The following is a 12,572-nucleotide window of genomic DNA, read 5'->3' as shown; positions in this document are numbered from 1 at the left end:
CATTAAGAGGCTCTAATGCCTGAGGCTAATTTTTACGGCCCATGTCACCCTACCTGCGGCTCGCATAATGACGTGAAGAAATATTTTTCAAAAGTATTATTTAAAAAATTATTTAATATGAAGGCAATAGGCAGAGTGTTACAGGCATAGCATGTATGAAGCATGTAAATATAATAATAACCACTGCAGCCAAAAAGAGTGCCTGACGAGCCCAGTTGTAAGTAAGCTATTAAGACTCAACTGTACACCGTGTTCGTGTTTTCCTCCGAAACGAGAAGTTCCGTTGGATCAGCCTTTCAATATCAGGCAGTACTAGTGGTTTTAGTTCTTTACACCAACACAAATGTACAAAATTCCTCTTCTGTGTTTTTTCAAAAGTAGCACAGAAAAACAAACAAGTCTCTAAACCAAGAGTTAAATAAAGCCAACAAGTTCAAAACAAATCAAACGCTATCAGGAAAGCTCGCCAGCAACTCTTCTTTCTGAGGAGGCTGACACCTCAAGTACAACACCTGAACACACACACCAAATTCACAGGATGCACACAGAAGCTGTCCTACAGTTTCTCAAGTGGATTCTACACTCTGCACTGTTCACTTCATTTTATGAGTATTTAAATAAAAATAAAAATCCTTACTCCGTGCGATGCTGTACTAACTGCCACTTTGTTAGTTTGAGGTTTTTTTTAAATGTCTAGTTTCAAAATCTTCTTTCATATCTGGTTTTACTGTGTAGTTTACTTTTAGTTAACTATAATCACCTTGACTTTTGCAACATTTTGTTTTTTACACAAACTAAATAATCAAAATATATGAAATCCTTATTCACACACTGCACCAACTTCCTGCCCCTTGCTTCCCCACACTGAGACAGCATCAGCTGCAGAGATGTTCTGCAAAAAGCAAAGGAAGTGAAAGTAGGTTTATGTACCATCCTTTGAGATCAGTTTCAGTGATTTTACAAATTCAGTAGTCAGGCAGTTCAATCATCACTGTTTGGTTTTGTGCTGGAAGACAGAGGTCTGTCGGGCTGCAGGGGCACCTGAAGTTAAAGTTTAATCAAATTTTATCAGAGATATTAAGAGGAATTAATAATTAACGCTAAATAATGCTGAAGATGAAAATAGACTGAGTAACAAACATAAATGACTTGTCTCATCACAGCGTGGGAATGTGCCATCACAAGTGGTGTTGGGTGGAGTTTATAACCCACCACAGTTTCCCTCTTCACATTCACTCTGAAAAAACAAAAAATATCTTAAACGTCAGATCGCTGAATTACCAAAAAGCTGCGTCGCTGAAAGCATGTAAGGCTTTACTTGACAAGTAGACATCTTTATTCTTTTGTACAAGCAGCATGAAAACATCTTAAAACCGGATTGAAACATCTTTATTGATGATGCATAATTTCTGCTTCATTTCATACTCAGGCTAACCGAGACACCAGAGGACAGATCAAACTACAAAGGGCTTCCTTACAGGTTTACACGTATACATATACAGGTATATATCCTCTGTGTTCTGGCACCACTTCATTAGATTTTTCTACCAATGGTTTTTTGTCTGTAGAGAGGTGATTTTATTGTTTTTTACTTGCTGATAGAAACTATCAAATAACTGTTTATCAATCAACACAGTAACAGTAAATGCTTTAATCTGATGTGTTTTCTTGTCTAAATACTTATGGATTTCCTCATACAATAAAAATAAATCAATTTGAAATTGATTTATTACTCCAGATGGCTTTGACTCAATATTAGACACATTTTTTAGATATGTAATTTTATGCAAGGGAGTTTTTCCTTCCCACTATTGCCGAACTGTTTGTGTAGAGACTTTTTAAAAACACTTTCTCAAAGGGGGTCACATGACTGCAGGGGTTTTCTCTGTTTCTCTCTATTGACTGTTTCTCTGCTTGCATTATAGTTGCTGTGATTTGGCGCTATACACACACACACACACACACACACACACACACACACATATGTATATTTATATATATATATACATATATATATATATATATATATATATATATATATATATATATAAAAATCAACCATTCTTTTATTTCTCCACTTTTGTTTTTATTTGAGCAGACTATGTTTTTTTCTCTAATATCTTTAGCTATAATTTCATATCAAAATAACACCAATGTTCATCTCACTATTTTAACACCTCCTGTTGCACACAGGCAGGTCCTTTGGCAAAGAGAAGAGAGTGGGTAGAGCTTTTCTAGCGGATCCATCGTAGAGAAAGTCAGCTAGAGATGGAGAGCTTCCATGTAATGTTCCTGATAAACATCTATGTCTGCCTTCCTTTGACCATGGTAGTCAGCTGTTGGGTGTGTTGTGTGGTACGTAAATGAGAGAATGTTATTACTTTCTATGTCCCATTGCTGCATAACTAATTCAGTTTTGCAAACAGTCTAGTTTTATAAGATCTTTTCTCTTTGGTGACACTTTTTTTCTGTTATTAGTTCGTAAAGTTTAATTCTGATTTCATCCGTCCATTTTTTCTGCTTCTGAAGTTGAACTCTATCCCAGCTGTCACAGTGTGAGAGGTGGAGTGAAACCTGCACTGGTCACAATGTGTCACTCTTTTTATTCCATCAAAACCGTTTCACACATTTTTCAGTTTCTCATTAGTCTAAATCACACTAAAGATATTTCCTTACACTTAATACAGTTTCAATAAAGGCCGGACCGGATCTCAACATTATTGTCTGTAAACATTTTCATGTTTAGTTCAGCATGTAAGGTTTATTATTGCATTAATATTTTTCTGCAGGTACAAAGGGAGCAGGTCCCCATCACCTACTACACAAACCTCTTCATCTCCAATCTGATCCAGTTCAGCATGATGATCATCATTCTCATCGTCCAAGGAAACCATGAACTAACCATCTATCATAGCATTTCTCTTGGCATTTTGTGCTGTGCTGTGATTGCTAATCTTGACTTCAAGATGTGCATTGCTACTGAAAGGTACCTGTCTGTCTTTCTCTGTGTGTATTGCATTCAATCATATTCTCAAGCGTCCCTCTAAAGATAAATGTCCTCCTGTAGTGATCAGTATGTCTGTTTGTTTTGTGTTGCAGGTGTTTGGTCATCACCCGTCCACAGTGGAGCGGCATCAGACAAACTAAAGGTTCTGTGCTGCTCTCTGTTCTGGTCTGGATCCTGTCTGTTATCACTGTACCTCTTGCTGTATTCTTCTATGTGATTATACTCCCTGTGCTTATTTTTTTTGCCCTCGTTCCTTCTTTCCTGTTCATCCTCACTTTGGTTTGGACCCTCAAAGCTCTGCCTGCTGCCACCTCAGTGCCCACTGAAGAAAAACGAAGAATTGTTGGAACCTTAGTTCTTTTGTTACTTAATTACTGTGTCATGTTCCTTCCCCTGATCATCTTTCAGATTGTAGCAATTTTAGATTATTATCTCATTTTTAACGATATTCGTACAATCCTCATGAATTTAATTCTGTTCAGTCCTTTCATGGATTTAATTTTGGTTTTTCTGATGTGGAAAGACCCCATCGACAAGCCGCTTGTATCTCTGTGCTGCTGCAGTATGAGCAACACTGTAGGAGAAGTAGCTGCAGATACAACGCTGGAGCTACAATACTGCAGCGAATGTAACTGCAGCTACAGCACAGCAGCAGATGTAGCCGCACATAATAAGAGCAGTGGTCAGATGTAGCATAGACAGAGAGGGGAAATGGGTTCTGTGAAAGAAGAAGAGAAATTCAGCAAACATCGTTCTTTATAAATGTTTTTAAGTGGACATCTGACTGAGATTTGTCTTGAAACAGGAGCACTGTGCATATTAAAAGCTTTCCTGGATGTTCACCACCTACATTCCAGCTACAAGTTAAACATGGGAAGGAAGAAATCGTGTTTTATTTACTGATGGCACGCTATGAATCAAAATCATCTTAAAATCTTAAAAAAAACCCCAAACAATGAGCCTATTATGCTCCTGACATAATGAGAAAGGGTTCAGTATAATATAGTATTATGCATCATTAATAATATGCACTATATTCCCAAGAGTATTTGTCTGTCTTCACACAGACATGTGAAATTGAGTGACATCCCATTCTTAATCCATACTCTTTAACATGTCGCCCCACCCTTTGCTGCAATAATTCAACTCTTCCAAACTCCTCCTCCTCTTTCCAAAAGGTTTAGGAGTGTTTATGGGAATTTTTGACCGGAATCATTCTTTTGAGGTCAGACACTGATGTTGGACGAGAAGGGCTCTGTGCAGGCCAGTCAAGTGGCTTTGTGCACTGGTGCGCAGTCATGTTGGAACAGGAAGGGGTCTTCCCCAAACTGTTCCCACAAAGTTGGGAGCATGAATTACCAGACGGAGGAGCGTAAATTGTCACTCCAGGGAACGCGTCTACACTGCTCAGTGGTGGCGTGCATTGCACTTTGTGTAACGCTTGTGTGCATCTGCTTTGCCTCACTCCATGAAGCTCTCTACACACTGTTCTTCAGCTAATCTGACGGCCACTTGAAGTTTTGGAGGACTGTAATTATTCTTTCACAAATGTTTGCAGAAGCAGTGTGCCTGACTCGGGGCTTGATCCTATATTCCTGTGTAAGTTATTGGAACACTTGAATTCAATGATTTGGATGAGTGAGTAAATATAGTGTATATGTAATATGTAATAGATCGCCACCAGTAGTAATCATTATGTGTGTTTTTGTCCCTGTAGTAAGTTTGTACTGTTTGTAATGTTTACTGCTTCATTTTATGTTATTTTATTGTACAAATAATGCACTGAGTAATAATTAACTTTTTCACTTGTATTTTTTTTTACTATGTATTAATTTGTTTTGTAAACAATCATTGAAAAATGGCACATTTGTCTTCTGGACTTTGGTGTGCATGTTTCCATTTCCTGTGAGCTGTGCTGTGACAGATCTTTGTCAGGGTAATTCTTGAATAACACCCCAAAGCAGTTTTTAATGAAAATGCCCAATAAACCCATTTTATCTTAAGAATGGAATATTTCTGTCACAACATTTTTAAATGTCAGAAGATTTATTGGATTTTGTTCCAACACAAAATGTCATGTTGCTTTATACGAATTTATACGATCTTAATGAAACAATTCCTGTTTTCATTTGTGATCTTTGGTTGGGAGCGACTGTCGGGGATATTAATCAACTGGATATTGTAAAAAAAAAAAAAAAAAGCAAATCAAAATAAGACATTAAAAAAAATCCAGTCACAGTGAAATATTAGAACATTTAAAAACAGCCAGTTTATTACATTTACTTTATTATTTAAAAAAACAACATTCAGTAAATCCTACATTCTACAAAAGGAAAGGAAAAAAAAGGATAATTAAATTTAAAAAAGGATCGCCAAAACGCGATTACTTAAAATTGAATTCCAGTATGTTATTCTTATGTTATAGACATTTATCTTTGCTAATAGTCATGTGAGATTACAATCTTGTTGTTGCTTGAGATAAATCTGTTCTGGTTTTCCCAGGATCAGGAGAGTTCATGCTCCAGATCACAGGGTTTGTTTTTCACTTCACTCTGAACAGGCGTCTTATATGAACTTTGAAACTGTCGATTTACATTTGAGGTGAAACTAAAACTGAGCGAGACCAAAGTTTTTCTTTTGGTCACTAGATGGAAACATGCGGCTGAAATGTTGTTACTAACCGGAGACTCCTTAATGTCTGATGTAGAACAAGTTTGTCAGTTATTATTTGCAAATTTACAAGAAAAAGCTGCAGATCTCCTAAAGTGACAAATTTATGTATTCTTGCATCTCTCCATTGTGCTGTAGTTCTTGTTACACAAAGGCTACCACCTTATCCACATCAGTGTTGTTTTCTTCTGAATAGATCTAGTTCACATCTCTTGTTAATATTGCTTTTTTACAATATTAATATTTACAAAAACATTTAAATTATTTTTTAAACAGTAGCTCGTCAGGTTGGAATTGCATGCAGAGCTTTGTTCATGAAGTCCTCTTCTGAATGGCTTAAAAAGAACAAATGAAAACTTTGACTGACCTTGTCAAAGTCTGACTTACATCAGATTGAGATGCTTGAAACCCCTCCAATGTGGCTGAAATAAAACTATTCTGCAAAATATTGGCCAAAATTCTTCCACAGTGAAATGAAAACCTCATTGCTTGATTGCAGTTCTTGCTGCCACAGGTGACACAGCAGGTTATTAGGTTTAGGGGACAAAAAGTTTTTTTCCCCCTAATCACTTAAAAACGGCATTTTGTATTTATTGAGGTTACCTTTGAATACATTACAATTTGTTAAATCATCTGAAACATTGAAGTGTGAGAACTATGCAAAAACCATATCTGCAATTGTGGTGGATTTTTGTGTGATATGTATAACTATGTAACTATATACACTATATATCTATATGCACTGAACATATATATTTTAACTTTCATATAGAGTCTTAAGCACAAGACATTTTTGCTTCATCGAGGTTTATTAAGTTGATACAGTAACAGGGTAGTTAATGCTGTTGAGAGTTCTCCTGCATAATTTACTCTCCGGTAACTAACCTTCCCTAATACACGCTCAACGACTTTCATGCAGCACAACCAAAACAGTAACATTGTAACAGAGATCCTGAACACATCACGATAAAATACCATACAAAATACACACACACACACGCACACTTTGAACCCAAACTGAAGTGTTTATTATATGTTATAAGATTGTGCCACTTGCTATATAAGATTTAATAATTAGGATTAATGTCTGACCTTTGACCGTCTCATGACCTATTGTGATAAGCCAGAGCAAGGGGTACTCAGAGTCCTGACTGGCCTTTGGCCAAGACCTTGGCCGCTACCTGACCCCAGCAGCTGTGCTGGGCGTGTGGGAAAGTTACCCAGCAGCAGGGGGCGGCGATACTGGTCCCTATATTAGGGGACCAGAGGACGCCCCCAGAGCTCTTTTTCCTCCTGCTGCTGCTACCTGTCCGTCTCCGTGTTGCTCTGCTGTCTGTGCTTAAGGCTGTACACCCCGGGGTTTTGCTTTGCTTGCTTTCTGCTATGTAATTCTCTTGCTAAATGTCTGTATGTATTTTTCCTGCTGTTCATACGATTCAGTGTATTAAACTCTGTTCCAAGAATTCTACTCTTTTACAGAGCATCTTTTTGAGTTTCTTGATTTTAATTGGATTTGGATCTCCACATCGTTGGTGGGAGAAGGTTATCAGGATGGCTTCAAAATTTGCGACCACACAATGCTGGGTATCAGTTATGGTAATTTGACTTCATTCGCAGGTACGCTGTTTTCAGCAAGAAAGCGGAAGCTCTGGTCCAAATAATTACTTTTTTGCTTGTATATGATGAATAAAGTCATGTTTTTTAAAGAGAAGGAAAATCAGGTTCTAGGAGCTCTAATCAAGATGCAACAGTTTACAGTTGTTGTTTTTTTCGTGTGCTTGTTAGTTTTGTGTTTTTCTTTCTCTGAAGCAAACATTAGCTAACATGTTCAGCATATCCTCAGCAATTGCAGCCTGGAATGACCCTTAACATCACTGCATAAAGAATAGGAAGAGATGGATCTGTCCTGACTCCCTGCAGGTCATTTACTTTTGCGTGTCTGTTTTGTGTTTAGGTGTGTTATGCATGACACATATCAAAACTCAGTATCAAGGGTTATGGTCCAGATGTCATGACAATGTGTCATACTATCAGTGATAATTTGCACAAGTTCTTTGTTTATCTCAGACTCTGACCTGAAGTTGTCTTTGTCTTATGCCAGTCTACAGTAGATATGGGAATAATTATAACATGGAGTTGATTCCTGATCATCCTCACCAGGTCTTCTAGTCACAGCAGGTCTAGGTTTGTTCCAGTTACAAACTTTTTTTTTGAAAGTATACACTCATAATAATGCACCTCTTTTATATAGCATACCAATAACAAAGTTTACATAAGCAAATGAAATATAATTCAATTGTCTGTTTGTAAAAAGGAAAAAGTAAACAATTAAATTAAACTCTGTATGCGCCTCAAAAATAAAATCATAGCTCAGTAATTTAATAAATATCAGTCTTCAAAGTTAACAAAAAAAACAAGAAAAAAGCAACCAGTACCACAACAACATAAGTAACATAAAAGTTGATTTTATTTACCATCAGGTGTTTGAAAAATTGCATTAGTAAATGACAATATTCATGTTGTTTCTACCCTTTCTGTTAGTAAATTGCTTTTTTCTCTCTCACTTCTTTCTCTGCATACATTAAGCAGACTCTGTGTTGTGATCAGTTATGCTGCTAATGTACTGATATCATTGCTGTCCATTCTGCAACAACAAAGATGAGCCAGGAGCTTGTCAACGGCCCATTTTTTCATAAAAAAATACAAAAACAAGTCTAAAAGGGGATTAAACTGAGTTACACAGCAGAACACACTATGAATTCTGTCAACGTGGATCCAATTTCTGTAATCTGTAACCATTCTAGCAATAATCAAGCTTATTCCACTGAAAAAAATTAGCAGGTAAATTAGCACCACTGTGACCAAAATGGCCACAATTCTTTGTTTTTCGTCAAAGGGGACACTTTGGACAGCTGACAGGGCTTTAACAGTCTTAATCAAGAAGAAAAGAAGCAGGAAAAAAGGAAGAGTAAGAAGTGCTAAATTACCATCAGTAAACAGCCCTGCAGAAATGGAAAAGAACCAAACGGTAACACAGAGCACCAGATAGATCTTTACTGTTCGTGTGAATCAGTACCATACTGGGAAGACAATGACCAAATATCTGTAATGTAGAAAACACAAAGACACTTTGAAGAGCATCAGATTGATAAGTCTAAAATGAGTAATAATAATAATGATAATAATAATAATAATAATAATAATAATAATAATAATAATAATAATAATAATAATAAAGCTTTAACACTGAATTAGTACACTGAATTCATACTGGAAGGTTACCTTTCTAGGGCGACACACAGCATGAAGCCAGCACTGGCCATCAGGACACATTGGTAGATGCGTTCCCTAAGTCGCCCCCATATGATGTTTTCCTTAAGCAACAAGGTCAGAATTATGCAACAGAGATGGCCAAGATCTGAAATCATCAGGTTGATCATGAACACTGGAAAAATGGGATCATTTCGCACCTGCAGGAAAACATTGAAAATAAAAAAAATGCATCACAACCATCAGTCTGATTCAGTCAGAATCACAGTAATTCTGGACACGTTCAACATAAACCCCAGTTGCTGCCCTCTCAGCTACAAACCACCCGAGTGCAAGCTGGAGGTCACCATTCAGTCCAACCATATTATCCATAAATATTCTACCCTTTAGGTGTGCCAAGAAATTCTGTCAATTAATGATCTAAGTGTTATGAATAGAATTGAAACATGTCTTTTTTGCTGCGTATGACAATACAAAATATCACAACAGGTCGATTGCCATATACTCCTGAAGAACATGATTATATGCTAAGTCAATAAAGCAAATATACGTAGAATGGGGAGAATGGGTGAAATATGACAAAATGTAGCTACGTGTTTAAAGTGAAGATATTTAGTGTTCAAAAAACTTCTGACTCCAGATTAATTAATCTTCTCAAATCTATTGAAATCACAGTGTAAAAAATAAATTCCAAAATGAAAGTTTCACAGATTGTACAGAACACAGGCACACAGTAAATAAATGTTAGTCATAATGTACATACCTGAATGAAAAGAGAATAGATGGCCACTGGGGCTGCCGGTAGGCAAATGCTAAGAATAATGTAGGACAAGATGTCAGCCTTCTCACTGTTTTGCCAGCAGAATATTTCAGTATTGCCATCGCTACTTCTGATACTGTAATTTTGAGTTCCATTCCACAATGTGTTTTTAACATCCATCTTTTATTTGTTTGAAAAGTTAGTCTTCAGAAAACAGAAAAAAATGAGTTACACACTGCAAGCTTCAAGTTTACACTAATGAAGAAAAACTGTTATAAATGGAGTAAATTTACAGTGACTCAGAGAACTAGTAAAGTAGTTATTAGAGATGCCATGATACCACTTTTTTAAAATGTCTGATACCGATATTATAAATTTGGACATCTGCCGATACCGATAGGAAACAGATATAGTCGATTTTATAATGGATAAAACTGTTTTTTTAATGTCTTGCTGCATTTTTTATACGTTCATACTCAAATTTTAAAAAAACTAAAGCTATTCTATTATAGTTGTATGCAAAAAATACACTGCACCTAAAATATTCCGCAGTTCAGCAATACTGATCTTTTCATTTAAACTTTCAGCAGAACTTTAAATCTAAGTATTTAAAGTAATATTCAAAAATTCATTTCAAATACAATTTTATGCAGATTTAAAAAACGCTTTGGTTTTGAAAAAAGAAGTACAATATCAGCACAAAATAATGTTTATATTCAACAACTTTTAAAAAACACAGGCTGTAGAATGGACCTTTTTATACTAAAAGCACAACATAAATAGACATCTAGAGTGGAAAGCAGTGCAAATAAATGCAAACACGGCTTCATGACACTCATCTTTAATCCAGATGGATGTCAGTGTAAGCTGTTTCTATCACATTTAACCTGAGACTGAATTTTTTGTAATTTCTATACAAAGCTTAACACAAGTATGAAAAAAGAATTTTTTATAGTTTTTTTTGAACCACGAAACTGTTTGGCCATGTGTCGTGCCGGGATGGGTGTCCCCGGTGGACTTTGTTTCCCCTGCATCGGGAGCACACACTGGGCTCTACAAATCACAGACAAACAGTATCCCACATTCTTGATTTTTAGCATTTTTAACATTTTTTATAACGACTAACTACTGAAATTTTGGAGATGTTAGCTCTCAACACCCGGTTTGGCAGCACGTAACGAGGCTCCAGATGCTTTTAGTGTGAACTCCAGCAGCACTCCAATGCACTTAGCACTCCAATGTGCTAAGGTCACTAACTGGGTTACGCCATGTTGCAAGTTTTGTGAGGTGCTTTTGTGATATTTAATGGATCTGATTAAATTTTTTTCTCTCCCTGATATTCGATCCAGTAATTTAGGTCAGGATTGGACCAATACCAATACTGTATATCGGATCGGTCCATCCCTAGTAGATATATGAACAAAATCTACAGCAACCACTCACCAGACTAGTGGCTTATTGGTTTTGCTCCCCTCACTGGTTACTGACAGTTCTGTCATCTGTGCTGACAGAGCTGTTCTCTTGTATTCTGTCGTCTGACAGAACACCAAAGTAATAAATAATTAAAATTAAAATTATATAACACAAAACTTAGTCATTTACATCCCCTTAGGACAAGGGACTGTTAAAAAACTGTAAATACAGCAATAAATAACTCTGCATTTACCTATTCATAATATTCAACGAATGCAAAACCTGTTTTATCGTTTCTAAAACTTTCCTTATATGTACAAGAGTAGTGTATCAGTGTTTACCTGGAATTTTTAAAGGTCACACCTTAAATGAGTTCCAAAGAATAGTGTTCGATAGCTTGTCCTCTGCATCCACTCCATAGAGTCAGTCAGTCTCTGTAAATCAATATCTGCTCTTTAAGCCACAACAGATCCAGGTGTGTCCCTGACTGGCTTAATTGATGTTTAGTTCAGCCAGTCAGATTTTACCACAAACTCTCCACAAGCCAATAGTTTTCCTGTTGTCATTTTAAAAACTTTATATGTTCACATTACCTCTTCTATTGCATGTCTGCCCCAAATATTCTCTGTCAGCAAGAAATAAAATGTGATTCACCTGAAAGAGACTGCGTAGCATAGAACTTTAACATTAGTGTCTTAGGTATACAGTTGCATGAAAAAGTCATATTAGTGTTCTATTTAAGTAAACCTCTTTATAGTTCTGGGAAATCCTATCAGTAAACTTAATTGTAGCGACACATAACACTTGTTTTCCAAGCATTACCTTTTTTTGGGAAAGCTATAAACAATATGATTTAACTCTGCTAAATATCTTAATCTTTATTCAAATATGCAGGAAATACAAAAGAAATCTGAACAGACGTTTCTGAAATGTCTAAATGTTACTATAGTAATTTTCTTCTTTTCATCCTCTATGACTTATAATTTCATATAAAGTTTTGATCTTATCAACATATTACAGGTCTGTAAAAACATGGTAATAGTAGGCAGAAACAAGAATGTAATAATGTTGTAATTTCTTAGTTATTATTACTCAGTTACCAAAGTAATAACCAGTTAATATCCAAGTACTATCATGGTAACAAAAGTGGTTACATTTGAGTTATGTTACACAGAAATGTATTTAATTGGATAATAAGGACTCCTAAACTGTGGGTAATAATGTGGAAATACAGACTTCTCTCACAGCTAGAGATTGACGAGGTACAACACAAATGCTACAGCAAGGGGGAGCCAGGACACCAGGTCAGGGGGGAGATATCATCACCCCCAACCCGACACACAAACCTCTCCACCATGATAAGGTATCAACTCAGCGATTCTTCATTTGTACTTTTACTAATCTTTTTGATATTTGTTAGTCCTTATACACTGTTTAAAATGGAAACTGTAG

The 12,572-nt window shown here is 36.2% G+C and overlaps 1 protein-coding gene across 2 annotated transcripts; it reads left to right on the top strand.

The window, feature by feature from the left end:
- Positions 1 to 1,222: 1,222 nt before the first annotated feature.
- On the top strand, positions 1,223 to 5,174 carry LOC102082889 (uncharacterized). 2 transcript variants are annotated; one of them, XM_019349401.2, is made up of 5 exons: positions 1,248 to 1,306; positions 1,430 to 1,502; positions 2,194 to 2,355; positions 2,790 to 2,986; positions 3,100 to 5,174. In XM_019349401.2, the coding sequence occupies exons 3-5, from the start codon at positions 2,269 to 2,271 to the stop codon at positions 3,698 to 3,700; spliced, it is 885 nt and encodes a 294-aa protein (XP_019204946.1). In that variant the 5' UTR covers positions 1,248 to 1,306; positions 1,430 to 1,502; positions 2,194 to 2,268; the 3' UTR covers positions 3,701 to 5,174. The 2 variants fall into 2 exon arrangements, with proteins under 2 accessions (XP_019204947.1, XP_019204946.1); XM_019349402.2 differs by lacking the exon at positions 2,194 to 2,355 and having other exon boundaries at positions 1,223 to 1,306.
- The last annotated feature ends 7,398 nt before the right edge of the window (positions 5,175 to 12,572 follow it).

This window comes from Oreochromis niloticus, linkage group LG13, assembly GCF_001858045.2.
Source record: "Oreochromis niloticus isolate F11D_XX linkage group LG13, O_niloticus_UMD_NMBU, whole genome shotgun sequence".
NCBI lineage: Eukaryota > Metazoa > Chordata > Actinopteri > Cichliformes > Cichlidae > Oreochromis > Oreochromis niloticus.
The sequence above is the reverse complement of the archived record's forward strand: the minus strand, read 5'-3'. Positions and strand labels throughout refer to the sequence as shown.